Consider the following 18,293-nt stretch of genomic DNA (forward strand, 5'->3'; position numbering starts at 1 on the left):
AAAGTACTTTTTCATTTTTACGGATCAATTTGTGAAGCACCTGGGGGTTCAAAGTGCTCACTATGCATCTAGATAAGTTCCTTGGGGCGTCTAGTTTCCAAAATGGGGTCACTTGTGGGGGAGCTCCAATTTTTAGGCACACGGGTGCTCTCCAAACGTGACATGGTGTCCGCTAAAGAGTGGAGCCAATTTTTGATTCAAAAAGTCAAATGGCGCTCCTTCCCTTCCAAGCCCTGCCGTGCGCCCAAACAGTGGTTTACCCCCACATATGAGGTATCAGCGTACTCAGGACAAATTGGACAACAACTTTCGTGGTTCAGTTTCTCCTTTTACCATTGGGAAAATAAAAAAATTGTTGCTAAAAGATAATTTTTGTGACTAAAAAGTTAAATGTTCATTTTTTCCTTCCTTGTTGCTTCTGCTGCTGTGAAGCACCTGAAGGGTTAATAAACTTCTTGAATGTGGTTTTGAGTACCTTGAGGGGTGCAGTTTTTAGAATGGTGTCACTTTTGGGTATTTTCAGCCATATAGACCCCTCAAACTGACTTCAAATGTGAGGTGGTCCCTAAAAAAAATGGTTTTGTAAATTTCGTTGTAAAAATGACAAATCGCTGGTCAAATTTTAACCCTTATAACTTCCTAACAAAAAAAAATTTTGTTTCCAAAATTGTGCTGATGTAAAGTAAACATGTGGGAAATGTTATTTATTAACTATTTTGTGTCACATATCTCTCTGGTTTAACAGAATAAAAATTCAAAATGTGAAAATTGCGAAATTTTCAAAATGTTCGCCAAATTTCCGTTTTTATCACAAATAAACGCAGAATTTATTGACCTAAATTTACCACTAACATGAAGCCCAATATGTCACGAAAAAACAATCTCAGAACCGCTAGGATCCGTTGAAGCGTTCCTGAGTTATTACCTCATAAAGGGACACTGGTCAGAATTGCAAAAAACGGCAAGGTCTTTAAGGTCAAAATAGGCTGGGTCATGAAGGGGTTAAAGAAGGCTCCGATGTTACATGTAACTTGGCCTGTTAGGAGGTTTTGGAGTTAAGAGCTTTTTTTGTTCAGTGAATGTGACCTCCTAATGCCGCAAGTTCCACAAATGAGCATTTTCAGTTCTTTATATCAAATGTTTAGAAATTCTCCCATGCCTAATAATTTGGAGCAGTGCATTGTGAGTTCATTTTGGAGATTATACTGTTATCATTGGGAGGTTTCTTCAATAAAATTCGATGCATAATCTCACGGGTGAGGACTTTCATTAGACTGACTGTCATTTGCACCGACCATTTAGGAAAATCCCAGAAAAAAATAATTTGCATAATAATTTGGAACACTGTGTACGTGTTCCTCTTTCGTGCTTGTTATATTTTTTTGTCCAGATTTGGCTAATAATTGTATTTGGTATTGTGAGGCAATATCCATCTATACAGATGACGGTAATCCGTACTTGTATCAATAGCTATAACCTCAACAAATATAAATCGTAGAAAGATACAAAAAATGTATTTGTAAAAATTGGTGGCCAGCAAAATAAACATCAGGGAGACCATAACCTGCCAACAATCCGTCACTCAGCACTGTCCTACATACCGTCCTGCCCATGGGTTATTAGCAAGTAAGTGGTAAGTGGGCATGTACACAGCAGCCAATCACTGTACACAGTATATCACGTACATTAATCATCGGCTTCTCTTCCAGCGGTGTGCCAGCCTGTGTGCCTCAACGGGGGAACATGTCTGAAGTCCAATATTTGCCTGTGTCCTAATGGATTCTTTGGTGCTCAGTGTCAGAACGGTGAGATCCCGAGTGTGATATTAAGTGTAAGATGCACAAAGTGTCGATCTATTACAGCAGAATAGTGAGTGCAGCTCTGGAGTATAATACAGAATGTAACTCAGGAACAGTAATGTAATGTATGTACACAGTGACTGCACCAGCAGAATAGTGAGTGCAGCTCTGGGTATAATACAGGATGTAACTCAGGATCAGTAATATAATGTATGTACACAGTGACTGCACCAGCAGAATAGTGAGTGCAGCTCTGGGGTATAATACAGGATGTAACTCAGGATCAGTAATGTAATCTTTGTACACAGTGACTGCACCAGCAGAATAGTGAGTGCAGCTCTGGGGTATAATACAGGATGTAACTCAGGATCAGTAATGTAATCTTTGTACACAGTGACTGCACCAGCAGAATAGTGAGTGCAGCTCTGGGGTATAATACAGGATGTAACTCCGGATCAGTATTGTAATGTATGTACAGTGACTGCACCAGCAGAATAGTGAGTGCAGCTCTGGAATATAATACAGGATGTAACTCAGGATCAGTATTGTAATGTATGTACACAGTGACTGCACCAGCAGAATAGTGAGTGCAGCTCTGGAGTATATTACAGGATGTAACTCAGGATCAGTATTGTAATGTATGTACAGTGACTGCACCAGCAGAATAGTGAGTGCAGCTCTGAGGTATAATACAGGAGGTAACTCAGGATCAGTAATGTAATGTATGTACAGTGACTGCACCAGCAGAATAGTGAGTGCAGCTCTGGGGTATAATACAGGAGGTAACTCAGGATCAGTAATGTAATGTATGTACACAGTGACTGCACCAGCAGAATAGTGAGTGCAGCTCTGGGGTATAATACAGGAGGTAACTCAGGATCAGTAATGTAATGTATGTACACAGTGACTGCACCAGCAGAATAGTGAGTGCAGCTCTGGGGTATAATACAGGATGTAACTCAGGATCAGTAATGTAATGTATGTACACAGTGACTGCACCAGCAGAATAGTGAGTGCAGCTCTGGAGTATAATACAGGATGTAACTCAGGATCAGTAATGTATGTACACAGTGACTGCGCCAGCAGAATAGTGAGTGCAGCTCTGGAGTATAATACAGGATGTAACTCAGGATCAGTAATGTATGTACACAGTGACTGCACCAGCAGAATAGTGAGTGCAGCTCTGGGGTATAATATAGGATGTAACTCAGGATCAGTAATGTAATGTATGTACACAGTGACTGCACCACCAGAATAGTGAGTGCAGCTCTGGGGTATATTACAGGATGTAACTCAGGATCAGTAATGTAATGTATGTACACAGTGACTGCACCATCAGAATAGTGAGTGCAGCACTGGAGGATAATACAGGATGTAACTCAGGATCAGTAATGTAATGTATGTACACAGTGACTGCACCAGCAGAATAGTGAGTGCAGCTCTGGGGTATAATGCAGAATGTAACTCCGGATCAGTACAGGATCAGTAATGTATGTACACAGTGACTGCACCAGCAGAATAGTGAGTGCAGCTCTGGGGTATAATGCAGAATGTAACTCCGGATCAGTACAGGATCAGTAATGTATGTACACAGTAACTGCACCAGCAGAATAGTGAGTGCAGCTCTGGAGTATAATATATGATGTAACTCAGGATCAGTAATGTAATGTATGTACACAGTGACTGCAACAGCAGAATAGTGAGTGCAGCTCTGGGGTATAATACAGGATGTAACTCAGGATCAGTAATGTAATGTATGTACACAGTGACTGCACCAGCAGAATAGTGAGTGCAGCTCTGGGGTATAATACAGGATGTAACTCAGGATCAGTAATGTATGTACACAGTGACTGCGCCAGCAGAATAGTGAGTGCAGCTCTGGAGTATAATACAGGATGTAACTCAGGATCAGTAATGTATGTACACAGTGACTGCACCAGCAGAATAGTGAGTGCAGCTCTGGGGTATAATATAGGATGTAACTCAGGATCAGTAATGTAATGTATGTACACAGTGACTGCACCAGCAGAATAGTGAGTGCAGCTCTGGGGTATATTACAGGATGTAACTCAGGATCAGTAATGTAATGTATGTACACAGTGACTGCACCATCAGAATAGTGAGTGCAGCACTGGAGGATAATACAGGATGTAACTCAGGATCAGTAATGTAATGTATGTACACAGTGACTGCACCAGCAGAATAGTGAGTGCAGCTCTGGGGTATAATACAGGATGTAACTCAGGATCAGTAATGTAATGTATGTACACAGTGACTGCACCAGCAGAATAGTGAGTGCAGCTCTGGGGTATAATGCAGAATGTAACTCCGGATCAGTACAGGATCAGTAATGTATGTACACAGTAACTGCACCAGCAGAATAGTGAGTGCAGCTCTGGAGTATAATATATGATGTAACTCAGGATCAGTAATGTAATGTATGTACACAGTGACTGCAACAGCAGAATAGTGAGTGCAGCTCTGGGGTATAATACCTGGTCCACTCCCGTCTTACCCGCTATCTCTCAGATAACTCTCTTCTCGACCCTCTTCAATCTGGTTTCCGCTCTTTACACTCTACTGAAACTGCCCTCACTAAAGTCTCTAATGACCTACTAACAGCTAAATCTAATGGTCACTACTCCATGCTAATTCTCTTGGATCTCTCTGCAGCATTTGATACTGTGGATCATCAGCTCCTCCTCACTATGCTCCGCTCCATCGGCCTCAAGGATACCGTTCTCTCCTGGTTCTCCTCCTATCTCTCTGACCGATCCTTCACTGTATGTTTCGCTGGTTCCTCCTCCTCTCACCTTCCCCTTACTGTTGGGGTTCCTCAAGGATCAGTCCTAGGCCCCCTCCTCTTCTCTTTGTATACTGCCCCTATTGGACAAACAATCAGTAGATTTGGCTTCCAGTACCATCTCTATGCTGACGACACCCAATTATACACTTCTTCTCCTGATCTCACGCCTGCCTTATTAGAAAACACCAGTGATTGTCTTACCGCTGTCTCTAGCATCATGTCCTCCCTCTATCTGAAACTAAACCTGTCAAAAACTGAACTCCTCGTGTTTTCTCCCTCTACTAACCTACCTTTGCCTGACATTGCCATCTCCGTTTGCGGTTCCACCATTACTCCAAAGCAACATGCCCGCTGCCTTGGGGTCATCCTTGATTCTGACCTTTCATTCACCCCCCACATCCGATCACTGGCTCGCTCTTCTTACCTGCATCTCAAAAACATTTCTAGAATTCGCCCTTTTCTTACTTTCGACTCTGCAAAAACTCCTACTGTTTCACTTATTCATTCTCGTCTGGACTATTGTAACTCTCTACTAATCGGCCTCCCTCTTACCAAACTCTCCCCGCTCCAATCTGTCCTGAATGCTGCTGCCAGGATCATATTCCTCACCAACCGTTACACCGATGCCTCTACCTTGTGCCAGTCATTACACTGGTTACCCATCCACTCAAGAATCCAGTACAAAACTACTACCCTCATCCACAAAGCACTCCATGGCTCAGCACCACCCTACATCTCCTCCCTGGTATCAGTCTACCACCCTACCCGTGCCCTCCGCTCCGCTGATGACCTCAGGTTAGCATCCTCAATAATCAGAACCTCCCACTCCCGTCTCCAAGACTTTACACGTGCTGCGCCGATTCTTTGGAATGCACTACCTAGGATAATACGATTAATCCCCAATCCCCACAGTTTTAAGCGTGCCCTAAAAACTCATTTGTTCAGACTGGCCTACCGCCTCAATGCATTAACCTAACGATCCCTGTGTGGCCTATATTAAAAAAAAAAAAAAAAAAAAAAAAAAAAAAAAAATTAATTAACTGGTTCATGCAGCTTTACATGAACACCCAAGCCTTACACTATGGCTGGTCCGAATAACTATAGCAATTGTTACCATCCACCTCTCGTGTCTCCCCTTTTCCTCATAGTTTGTAAGCTTACGAGCAGGGCCCTCACTCCTCTTGATATCTGTTTTGAACTGTATTTCTGTTATGCTGTAATGTCTATTGTATGTACAAGTCCCCTCTATAATTTGTAAAGCGCTGCGGAATATGTTGGCGCTATATAAATAAAAATTATTATTATTATTATTATTATTATAATACAGGATGTAACTCAGGATCAGTAATGTAATGTATGTACACAGTGACTGCACCAGCAGAATAGTGAGTGCAGCTCTGGGGTATAATACAGGATGTAACTCAGGATCAGTAATGTATGTACACAGTGACTGCGCCAGCAGAATAGTGAGTGCAGCTCTGGAGTATAATACAGGATGTAACTCAGGATCAGTAATGTAATGTATGTACACAGTGACTGCACCAGCAGAATAGTGAGTGCAGCTCTGGAGTATAATGCAGGATTTAACTCAGGATCAATAATGTAATGTATGTACACAGTGACTGCACCAGCAGAATAGTGAGTGCAGCTCTGGGGTATAATATAGGATGTAACTCAGGATCAGTAATGTAATGTATGTACACAGTGACTGCACCAGCAGAATAGTGAGTGCAGCTCTGGGGTATAATACAGGATGTAACTCAGGATCAGTAATGTAATGTATGTACACAGTGACTGCACCAGCAGAATAGTGAGTGCAGCACTGGAGGATAATACAGGATGTAACTCAGGATCAGTAATGTAATGTATGTACACAGTGACTGCACCAGCAGAATAGTGAGTGCAGCTCTGGAGTATAATGCAGGAGGTAACTCAGGATCAGTAATGTAATGTATGTACACAGTGACTGCACCAACAGAATAGTGAGTGCAGCTCTGGGGTATAATACAGGATGTAACTCAGGATCAGTAATGTAATGTATGTACACAGTGACTGTACCAGCAGAATAGTGAGTGCAGCTCTGGAGTATAATGCAGGATTTAACTCAGGATCAATAATGTATTCTATGTACACAGTGACTGCACCAGCAGAATAGTGAGTGCAGCTCTGGAGTATAATACAGGATGTAACTCAGGATCAGTAATGTAATGTATGTACACAGTGACTGCACCAGCAGAATAGTGAGTGCAGCATTGGAGGATAATACAGGATATAACTCAGGATCAGTAATGTAATGTATGTACACAGTGACTGCACCAGCAGAATAGTGAGTGCAGCTCTGGGGTATAATACAGGAGGTAACTCAGGATCAGTAATGTAATGTATGTACACAGTGACTGCACCAGCAGAATAGTGAGTGCAGCTCTGGAGTATAATACAGGAGGTAACTCAGGATCAGTAATGTAATGTATGTACACAGTGACTGTACCAGCAGAATAGTGAGTGCAGCTCTGGGGTATAATACAGGATGTAACTCAGGATCAGTAATGTAATGTATGTACATAGTGACTGCACCAGCAGAATAGTGAGTGCAGCTCTGGGGTATAATACAGGATGTAACTCAGGATCAGTAATGTAATGTATGTACACAGTGACTGCACCAGCAGAATAGTGAGTGCAGCTCTGGAGTATAATACAGAATGTAACTCAGGATCACTAATGTAATGTATGTACACAGCGACTGCACCAGCAGAATAGTGAGTGCAGCTCTGGGGTATAATACAGGATGTAACTCTGGATCAGTAATATAATGTATGTACACAGTGACTGCACCAGCAGAATAGTGAGTGCAGCTCTGGAGTATAATACAGGATGTAACTCAGGATCAGTAATGTAATGTATGTACACAGTGACTGCACCAGCAGAATAGTGAGTGCAGCTCTGGGGTATAATACAGGATGTAACTCAGGATCAGTAATGTAATCTTTGTACACAGTGACTGCACCAGCAGAATAGTGAGTGCAGCTCTGGAGTATAATACAGGATGTAACTCAGGATCAGTAATGTAATGTATGTACACAGTGACTGCACCAGCAGAATAGTGAGTGCAGCTCTGGAATATAATACAGGATGTAACTCAGGATCAGTAATGTAATGTATGTACACAGTGACTGCACCAGCAGAATAGTGAGGGCAGCTCTGGAGTATAATACAGAATGAAACTCAGGATCAGTAATGTGATGTGTTATGACCTGGTGGTTAGGAGCACCCGACCTGATAGTTAAACTCATACAGGACGAGCTCTGGGATGTGGGAGCTCTGCTGACCGCAAGCCCTAATCCTATCGCACACACTAAAAATAGCCGTGGAGCGCTCCTGACGCTCCCTAGGCGCCTCGTCACAGCCTCAGAGCTAGCTAGCCCTAGAGATAGAAAATAAAGCCTACCTTGCCTCAGAGAAATTCCCCAAAGGAATAGGCAGCCCCCCACATATAATGACTGTGAGTAAAGATGAAAGTCACAAACGCAGAAATGAAATAGGTTTCAGCAAAGGGAGGCCAGACTTACTAAATAGACAGAGGATAGGAAAGGAATCTTTGCGGTCAGCACAAAAACCTACAAAAGACCACGCAGAGTGTGCAAAAGGGTCCTCTGCACCGACTCACGGTGCGGGGTTGCCACTCCGCATCCCAGAGCTTCCAGCTAGCAAGACAAAATCAGGATAACCAGCTGGACAAAGAAACAATAAGCAAAAATAACAATAAGGAACTTAGCTTCTGCAGGAGAAGACAGGTCACCAGGCAGATCCAGGAGCGAACTGAACCAATGCTAAAACATTGACAGCTGGCATGGAGTAACGATCTGAGTGGAGTTAAATAGAGAAGCCTACTGTCATGATCCCAATAGCAGGGGATCACAAAAGGACAAGCACAAAAACAAAACAAGCTCTAGGGTGATGGAACCTGAGCTGACCGCGATCCCGAACCTAAACACACAACCAGCAGCAGCCGGGGAACGTGCCTACGATGATTCCTAGACGTCTCGCGCCAGCCGAAGGATCAACTTCCCCTATAAGAAGAAACACAGACCTCACTTGCCTCCAGAGAAACACCCCACAGAAATAGCAGCCCCCCACATGCAATAACGGTGAAATGAGAGGAAAGCACACACGCAGTTATGAAAACAGAATCAGCAAAAATGAGGCCCGCTAAAGCTAGATAGCAGAGGATACAAAAGTGAACTGCGCGGTCAGCGAAAAACCCTTCAAAAAACCATCCTGAAATTACTTGAACTCATGTGCCAACTCATGGAACATGAGGAGTAATTTCAGCCCACAAGAGCAACCAGCAGCAAGGAATCACATCTCTGCAAGCTGGACTAAGACAAAAATTAAGCAAAACGTGGAACAGGAAAATCAAAACTTAGCTTGTCCTGAAGATAACAGACGCAGGGAGCAGAGGTAAAAAGACACGCTGATTACATTGATAGCCGGCGAGGAAATGACAAAAAAGCCAGGTTAAATAGGAAACTCCCATAACCTGATGGAACAGGTGGACACCAGAGACCGCAGAGAACACAAGTCACCCAGTACCATCAGTAACCACCAGAGGGAGCCCAAAAACTGAACTCACAACAGCCTACCAAAGGATAAACCACGTCACCTGTGTAAGGAACCTCAGAAGCAGCAGCTTCACTCATAGCCACCAGAGGGAGCCCATAGACAGAATTCGCCGAAGTACCATTCATGACCACAGGAGGGAGTTCGACAACAGAATTCACAACAGTACCCCCCCCTTGAGGAGGGGTCACCGAACCCTCACCAGAGCCCCCAGGCCGATCAGGATGAGCCAAATGAAAGGCACAAACAAGATCGGCAGCATGAACATCAGAGGCAAAAACCCAGGAATTATCTTCTTGACCATAACCCTTCCACTTGACCAGGTACTGGAGTTTCCGTCTCGAAACACGAGAATCCAAAATCTTCTCCACCACATACTCCAACTCCCCCTCGACCAACACCGGGGCAGGAGGATCAACGGAGGGAACCATAGGCGCCACGTATCTCCGCAACAACGACCTATGGAACACATTATGGATGGCAAAAGAAGCTGGAAGGTCCAAACGAAATGACACAGGATTAAGAACCTCAGAAATCTTATATGGTCCAATGAAACGAGGCTTAAACTTAGGAGAGGAAACCTTCATAGGAACGTGACGAGATGACAACCAAACCAAATCCCCAACACGAAGTCGGGGACCAACACAACGCTGACGGTTAGCGAAACGTTGAGCCTTCTCCTGGGACAATGTCAAATTGTCCACCACATGAGTCCAAATCTGCTGCAACCTGTCCACCACCGCATCCACACCAGGACAGTCCGAAGGCTCAACCTGCCCTGAAGAGAAACGAGGATGGAAACCAGAATTGCAGAAAAAAGGAGAAACTAAAGTAGCCGAGCTGGCCCGATTATTAAGGGCGAACTCAGCCAAAGGCAAGAAGGACACCCAATCATCCTGATCAGCAGAAACAAAGCATCTCAGATATGTCTCCAAAGTCTGATTAGTTCGTTCGGTTTGGCCATCAGTCTGAGGATGGAAAGCCGAAGAAAAAGACAAATCAATGCCCATCCTAGCGCAAAAGGACCGCCAAAACCTTGAAACAAACTGGGAACCTCTGTCCGAGAAGATGTTCTCCGGAATGCCATGCAAACGAACCACATGCTGGAAAAACAATGGCACCAAATCAGAGGAGGAAGGCAGTTTAGATAAGGGTATCAAATTGACCATCTTAGAGAAGCGATCACAAACCACCCAAATGACCGACATCTTTTGAGAAACGGAGATCAGAAATAAAATCCATGGAAATATGCGTCCAGGGCCTCTTCGGAATCGGCAAGGGCCAAAGCAACCCACTGGCACGAGAACAGCAGGGCTTAGCCCGAGCACAAATCCCACAGGACTGCACAAAAGAACCCACATCCCGTGACAAAGAAGGCCACCAAAAAGATCTAGCCACCAAATCTCTGGTACCAAAGATTCCAGGATGACCAGCCAATACTGAACAATGAATCTCCGAGATAACTCTACCAGTCCATCTATCAGGGACAAACAGTTTCTCCGTAGGACAACGCTCAGGTCTATCAGCCTGAAACTTTTGCAGAACACGCCGCAAATCAGGGGAAATGGCAGACAAAATTACCCCTTCTTTAAGAATACCCGCCGGCTCCGGAACACCCGGAGAGTCAGGCACAAAACTCCTTGACAGGGCATCAGCCTTCACATTCTTAGATCCCGGAAGGTATGAAACCACAAAATCAAAACGGGAGAAAAAGAGCAACCATCGAGCCTGTCTAGGATTCAACCGTTTGGCAGACTCAAGATAAGTCAAATTCTTGTGATCCGTCAAGACCACCACGCGATGTTTAGCTCCTTCAAGCCAATGTCGCCACTCCTCGAATGCCCACTTCATGGCCAACAACTCCCGATTGCCCACATCATAATTGCGCTCAGCAGGCGAGAATTTTCTAGAAAAGAAGGCACAGGGTTTCATCACCAAGCCATCAGAACTTCTTTGCGACAAAACAACCCCTGCTCCAATTTCAGAAGCATCAACCTCCACCTGAAAAGGGAGCGAAACATCTGGCTGGCACAACACAGGGGCAGAAGCAAAACGACGCTTCAACTCCTGAAAAGCCGCAGAGGACCAATTGACCACATCAGCACCTTTCTTGGTCAAATCAGTCAACGGTTTAGCAATACTGGAAAAATTAGAGATGAAGCGACGTTAAAAATTAGCAAAGCCCAGGAACTTCTGCAAGCTCTTCACAGATGTCGGCTGAGTCCAATCGTAAATGGCCTGGACTTTAACAGGGTCCATCTCGATAGTAGAAGGGGAAAAAATGAAACCCAAAAATGAAACCTTCTGAACTCCAAAGAGACACTTTGACCCCTTCACAAACAAGGAATTCGCACGAAGGACCTGGAACACCATTCTGACCTGCTTCACATGAGACTCCCAATCATCCGAAAAGACCAAAATGTCATCCAAATATACAATCATAAATCTATCCAGGTACTCTCGGAAGATGTCATGCATAAAGGACTGAAACACAGATGGAGCATTAGAAAGCCCGAATGGCATAACCAGGTACTCAAAATGGCCCTCGGCCGTATTAAATGCTGTTTTCCATTCATCATCCTGTTTAATTCGCACAAGATTATACGCCCCTCGAAGATCTATCTTGGTGAACCAACTAGCCCCTTTAATACGAGCAAACAAATCAGACAGCAACGGCAAAGGATACTGAAATTTGACTGTGATCTTATTAAGAAGGCGGTAATCAATACAAGGTCTCAAAGAACCATCCTTCTTGGCCACAAAAAAGAACCCTGCTCCCAATGGTGACGACGACGGACAAATATGACCCTTCTCCAAGGATTCCTTTATATAACTCCGCATAACGGCGTGCTCTGGCACAGATAAATTAAACAGACGGCCCTTAGGAAACTTACTACCAGGAATCAAATTAATAGCACAGTCGCAATCCCTATGAGGAGGTAGGGCACCAGATTTGGGTTCTTCAAATACATCCCGGTAATCCAACAAAAACTCAGGGACTTCAGAAGGAGTGGATGGCGAAATTGACAGCAATGGAACATCACCATGTACCCCCTGACAACCCCAGCTGGACACAGACATAGATTTCCAATCCAACACTGGATTATGGACCTGTAGCCATGGCAACCCCAAAACGACCACATCATGCAGATTATGCAACACCAAAAAGCGAATATCCTCCTGATGTGCAGGAGCCATGCACATGGTCAATTGAGTCCAGTACTGAGGCTTATTCTTAGCCAAAGGTGTAGCATCAATTCCTCTCAATGGAATTGATACTGCAAGGGCTCCAAGAAAAAACCACAGCGCCTGGCAAACTCCAAGTCCATCAAATTCAGGGCAGCGCCTGAATCCACAAATGCCATTACAGAATAGGACGACAGAGAGCAAATCAGAGTAAAGGACAAAAGAAATTTAGACTGTACCGTACCAATGATGGCAGACCTAGCGAACCGCTTAGTGCGCTTAGGACAATCGGAGATAGCATTAGTGGATTCACCACAGTAAAAACACAGCCCATTCCGACGTCTGTGTTCTTGCCGTTCAGCTCTAGTCAAAGTCCTATCACACTGCATAGGCTCAGGCCTATGCTCAGAGAATACCGCCAGATGGTGCACAGCTTTGCGCTCACGCATGCGCCAATCGATCTGAATGGCCAAGGACATAGACTCATTCAGACCAGCAGGCGTGGGAAATCCCACCATGACATCCTTAAGGGCTTCAGAAAGACCCTTTCTGAAAATTGCCGCCAGGGCACATTCATTCCACCGAGTAAGCACAGACCACTTTCTAAACTTCTGACAGTACACCTCCGCTTCATCCTGACCCTGACACAAAGCCAGCAAGATTTTCTCTGCCTGATCCACTGAATTTGGTTCATCATAAAGCAATCCAAGCGCCAGAAAAAACGCATCTACATCTTGCAATGCAGGATCTCCTGGCGCAAGGGAAAATGCCCAGTCTTGAGGGTCACCACGCAAAAAAGAAATTATGATTTTTACTTGTTGAACGGGGTCACCAGAGGAGCGGGGTTTCAAAGCTAGAAACAGTTTACAATTATTTTTGAAATTCAAGAATCTAGATCTATCCCCAGAAAATAAATCAGGAATAGGAATTCTAGGCTCTAACATAGGATTCTGAACCACAAAATCTTGAATGTTTTGTACCCTTGCAGTGAGATGATCCACACAAGAGGATAGACCCTGAATGTCCATCTCTACACCTGTGTCCTGAACCACCCAAAGGTCTAGGGGAAAAGAAAGACAAAACACAGTGCAAAGAAAAAAAAAATGGTCTCAGAAGTCCTCTTATCCCTCTATTGAGATGCATTAATACTTGGGGCCACTGTACTGTTATGACCTGGTGGTTAGGAGCACCCGACCTGATAGTTAAACTCATACAGCACGAGCTCTGGGATGTGGGAGCTCTGCTGACCGCAAGCCCTAATCCTATCGCACACACTAAAAATAGCCGTGGAGCGCTCCTGACGCTCCCTAGGCGCCTCGTCACAGCCTCAGAGCTAGCTAGCCCTAGAGATAGAAAATAAAGCCTACCTTGCCTCAGAGAAATTCCCCAAAGGAATAGGCAGCCCCCCACATATAATGACTGTGAGTAAAGATGAAAGTCACAAACGCAGAAATGAAATAGGTTTCAGCAAAGGGAGGCCAGACTTACTAAATAGACAGAGGATAGGAAAGGAATCTTTGCGGTCAGCACAAAAACCTACAAAAGACCACGCAGTGTGCAAAAGGGTCCTCCGCACCGACTCACGGTGCGGGGGTTGCCACTCTGCATCCCAGAGCTTCCAGCTAGCAAGACAAAATCAGGATAACCAGCTGGACAAAGGAACAATAAGCAAAAATAACAATAAGGAACTTAGCTTCTGCAGGAGAAGACAGGTCACCAGGCAGATCCAGGAGCGAACTGAACCAATGCTAAAACATTGACAGCTGGCATGGAGTAACGATCTGAGTGGAGTTAAATAGAGAAGCCAACCAAAGGACAAACCACGTCACCTGTGTAAGGAACCTCAGAAGCAGCAGCTTCACTCATAGCCACCAGAGGGAGCCCATAGACAGAACTCGCCGAAGTACCATTCACGACCACAGGAGGGAGTTCGACAACAGAATTCACAACAGTGATGTATGTACACAGTGACTGCACCAGCAGAATAGTGAGTGCAGCTCTGGGGTATAATACAGGATGCAACTCAGGATCAGTAATGTAATGTATGTACACAGTGACTGCACCAGCAGAATAGTGAGTGCAGCTCTGGAGTATAATACAGGATGTAACTCAGGATCAGTAATGTAATGTATGTACACAGTGACTGCACCAGCAGAATAGTGAGTGCAGCTTTGGGGTATAATACAGGATGTAACTCAGGATCAGTAATGTAATGTATGTACACAGTGACTGCACCAGCAGAATAGTAAGTGCAGCTCTGGAGTATAATACAGGATGTAACTCAGGATCAGTAATGTATGTACACAGTGACTGCACCAGCAGAATAGTGAGTGCAGCTCTGGAGTATAATACAGGATGTAACTCAGGATCAGTAATGTATGTACACAGTGACTGCACCAGCAGAATAGTGAGTGCAGCTCTGGAGTATAATACAGGATGTAACTCAGGATCAGTAATGTATGTACACAGTGACTGCACCAGCAGAATAGTGAGTGCAGCTCTGGAGTATAATACAGGATGTAACTCAGGATCAGTACAGGATAAGTACAATTGATGACCTCATCCCAACCCTAACACACTTCTTCAACCTCTCACTCACATCCTCTGTATCTAACTATCGCTCGATATCTCTTCTCCCTTATGCCTCAAAATTACTGGAACAACACGTCCATCTTGATCTGTCCTCCCACCTCTCCTTCTGCTCCCTCTCTGACCGGTTACAATCTGGCTTCCGACCTCATCACTCAACTGAAACTGCCTTAACTAAAGTCACCAATGATCTACTAAACGCCAAGAGTAAGCGACACTACTCTGTCCTCCTTCTCCTGGACCTGTCTTCTGCCTTTGACACTGTGGACCGCTCCCTTCTACTACAGATCCTCTCATCTCTTGGCATCACAGACTTGGCCCTATGCTGGATCTCGTCATATCTGACAGACCGGACATTCAGTGTCTTCCACACCACCTCCTCACCTCGCCCCTTGTCGGTCAGTGTTCCTCAAGGCTCTGTTCCAGGAACCCTACTCTTCTCCATATTCACCTTCGGCCTGGGACAGCCCATAGAATCCCATGGTATGCTGTATTATCTCTACGCCGATGACACACAGATCTACCTATCCGGACCTGACCTCACCTCCTTACTCACCAAAATCCCACACTGCCGGTCTGCTAACTCGGCCTTCTTTTCTGCTCGATTTCTAAAACTGAAGATGGACAAAACAGAATTTATCACGCCCGATGCCTCGGGGTGATCCTCGACTCTGCCCTCTCTTTCAAGCCACATATCCAAACCCATGCCTCCTCCTGCCGTCTCAAGCTGAAAAATATTTCCCGAATCCGCGCATTCCTTGACCACGACTCTACAAAAACATTAGTGCACGCCCTCATCATCTCCCACGACTACTGCAACCTCCTACTCTCTGGCCTCCCCTCTAGCACTCTCGCACCCCTCCAATCCATCCTACACTCGGCTGCCCGACTAATCCACCTGTCTCCCCGCTATTCCCCGGCCACTCCTCTATGCCGAGCCCTTCACTGGCTTCCTATCACTCAGAGACTCCAGTTCAAAACCCTTACAATGACATACAAAGCCATCCACAACCTGTCTCCTCCATACATCTGTGACATGGTCTCCCGGTACCTACCTACACGCAACCTCCGATCCTCACAAGATCTCCTTCTCTACTCTGGAACGCTCTACCCCAACACATCAGACTCTCGCCTACCATAGAAACCTTCAAAAAGAACCTGAAGACCCACCTCTTCCGACAAGCCTACAGCCTGCAGTGATCCTCAACCTATTGTTATTTGTCTACACTTGCCCCCTTTTCACATGTAAAGCGCCATGGAATAAATGGCGCTATAAAAATGTATAATAATAATAATAATAAAATGATATTTTTCAGCGATCTGCAGTCCTTCCTGTAAGAACGGTGGTCAGTGCATAAGGAATAATATCTGCAGTTGTGCGGAGGGCTACACTGGAAGAAGATGTCAGATAAGTAAGTGACCCTGTGTTTTTTTTTATGGAAAATTATTGAGATGCGATACTTGATGCTGTGGAAGGGTCCAGACAGCAATTTATTAAAATTCTAGCAAATTCTCAGCATCTGTTGTTTTGTATCCAGGCTAACAGCATAGTCCTATGGTCATCAGTCCCCCCCCCCCAATACAACTTGGGGGTTACATCCAATCTCTCAGGGGTCTTACAGCCTCACCAGTGTGATAATGATCTGTGCGCACTGCCGGATCCTTCTACATCTGCCTTTTAACAATGTCCAGGCTGGATGCAATAGTAACGAACCCTCTGCTGTGAATAGTATCAGGCCTGTCTGGCATGTAAACAATAATGCTGCTATAGATTGACAGCAAGGTGAGATTGAAGTAGGTTAGAAAGTGGGAAAACGTCTCATTATACAAAGGGGTGTGTCCAAAGATACTAAACGGAGATGTCTGAAGTTTAATGTTGGGATATTAACTCTTTGCTTCTCAGGTGTCTGTGATCCGTCCTGCATGAATGGAGGGAAATGCGTGGGACCCAATCTTTGCTCCTGTCCTTCGGGATGGAAGGGGAAGCGATGCAACACACGTGAGAGATTTACTGGTTATTATACCCCAGAATACAGCAGTGTCATTAATATATGTGGATAGTTCATATATGTTATAGAAGCCCCTTCCTCAACACAACCCACCATCACCGTGACCCCTGAAGATTACGTCGTGCATATGTAATAAGATGAGTTTGCACCTATTCTCCATTCACTCTAATGGAGCCGAGTTGCAATACCAGACCCAACCTGTAGGCAAATGTGGTGCTGTTTTGGCGGATATAAAAAGGGCTAAACCTACAAAAAACCCAGTTGATGACTGATAATGACTGTTTGACATAACTGACATATTGGATGGTACTTACTTGTGCACTGCTACTGGGCACGCAGCAATCAGGATCAGGGTGATGGACGTAATGCACAGCCACAACCAAGCTGTAATGGCAGAAATCACAAAAAGGCCTTTGTCTGCCCCGCTCACTACCGACTGTAGCATAATAAGGGCTAAAACCCTCCTTTATGACTGTTTCTCAGGGAGTCCTTTCCCCTGTACGGGCCTGGGTCCATTGAGATAAAAAAGGTATGACCGACAGCAAAAAAAAAAAAAAAAAAAAAAATGACTACTCTTCCAGCAGAGAGTCCAAGTTTCCAGCACTGGATGTGGCAGCTGTGTCCGTATATATTGATAGTGCTCACACTGACCAGTTGTAGAAATCTATTTGCAGTGAGATTCACCTGGTAGTAAGTTTAATAAATCTATATGTAGTGAGCTCCCCCTAGTGGTGGCTGTATAAATCTGTATGTAGTGAGCTCCCTCTAGTGGTGACTGTATAAATCTGTATGCAGTGAGCTCCTCCTAGTGGTGGCTGTATAATCTGTATGTAGTGAGCTCCCTCTAGTGGTGGCTGTATAAATCTGTATGTAGTGAGCTCCCTCTAGTGGTGGCTGTATAAATCTGTATGTAGTGAGTTCCCTCTAGTGGTGACTGTATAAATCTGTATGTAGTGAGCTCCCTCTAGTGGTGACTGTATAAATCTGTATGTACTGAGCTCCCTCTAGTGGTGGCTGTATAAATCTGTATGTAGTGAGCTCCCTCTAGTGGTGGCTGTATAAATCTGTATGTAGTGAGCTCCCTCTAGTGGTGGCTGTATAAATCTGTATGTAGTGAGCTCCCTCTAGTGGTGGCTGTATAAATCTGTATGTACTGAGCTCCCTCTAGTGGTGACTGTATAAATCTGTATGTAGTGAACTCCCTCTAGTGGTGGCTGTATAAATCTGTATGTAGTGAACTCTTTTATTATAAAAATACAAAACTTACAATCAATAAATAGCAAAAAT

The 18,293-nt window shown here is 44.6% G+C and overlaps 1 protein-coding gene across 2 annotated transcripts in view; it reads left to right on the forward strand.

Annotated features, from left to right (window-relative positions):
• VWDE (von Willebrand factor D and EGF domains) overlaps positions 1 to 18,293 on the forward strand; it is a 94,561-nt gene that overhangs the window by 56,749 nt on the left and 19,519 nt on the right. For both annotated transcript variants that reach the window (XM_069729325.1, XM_069729326.1), the window contains exons 24-26: positions 1,710 to 1,805; positions 16,314 to 16,409; positions 16,901 to 16,996. In XM_069729325.1, coding sequence (XP_069585426.1) covers positions 1,710 to 1,805; positions 16,314 to 16,409; positions 16,901 to 16,996 — 288 coding nt within the window. The remainder of the gene's footprint in view (positions 1 to 1,709; positions 1,806 to 16,313; positions 16,410 to 16,900; positions 16,997 to 18,293) is intronic.

Source organism: Ranitomeya imitator, chromosome 6, assembly GCF_032444005.1.
Source record: "Ranitomeya imitator isolate aRanImi1 chromosome 6, aRanImi1.pri, whole genome shotgun sequence".
NCBI classification, from domain to species: domain Eukaryota; kingdom Metazoa; phylum Chordata; class Amphibia; order Anura; family Dendrobatidae; genus Ranitomeya; species Ranitomeya imitator.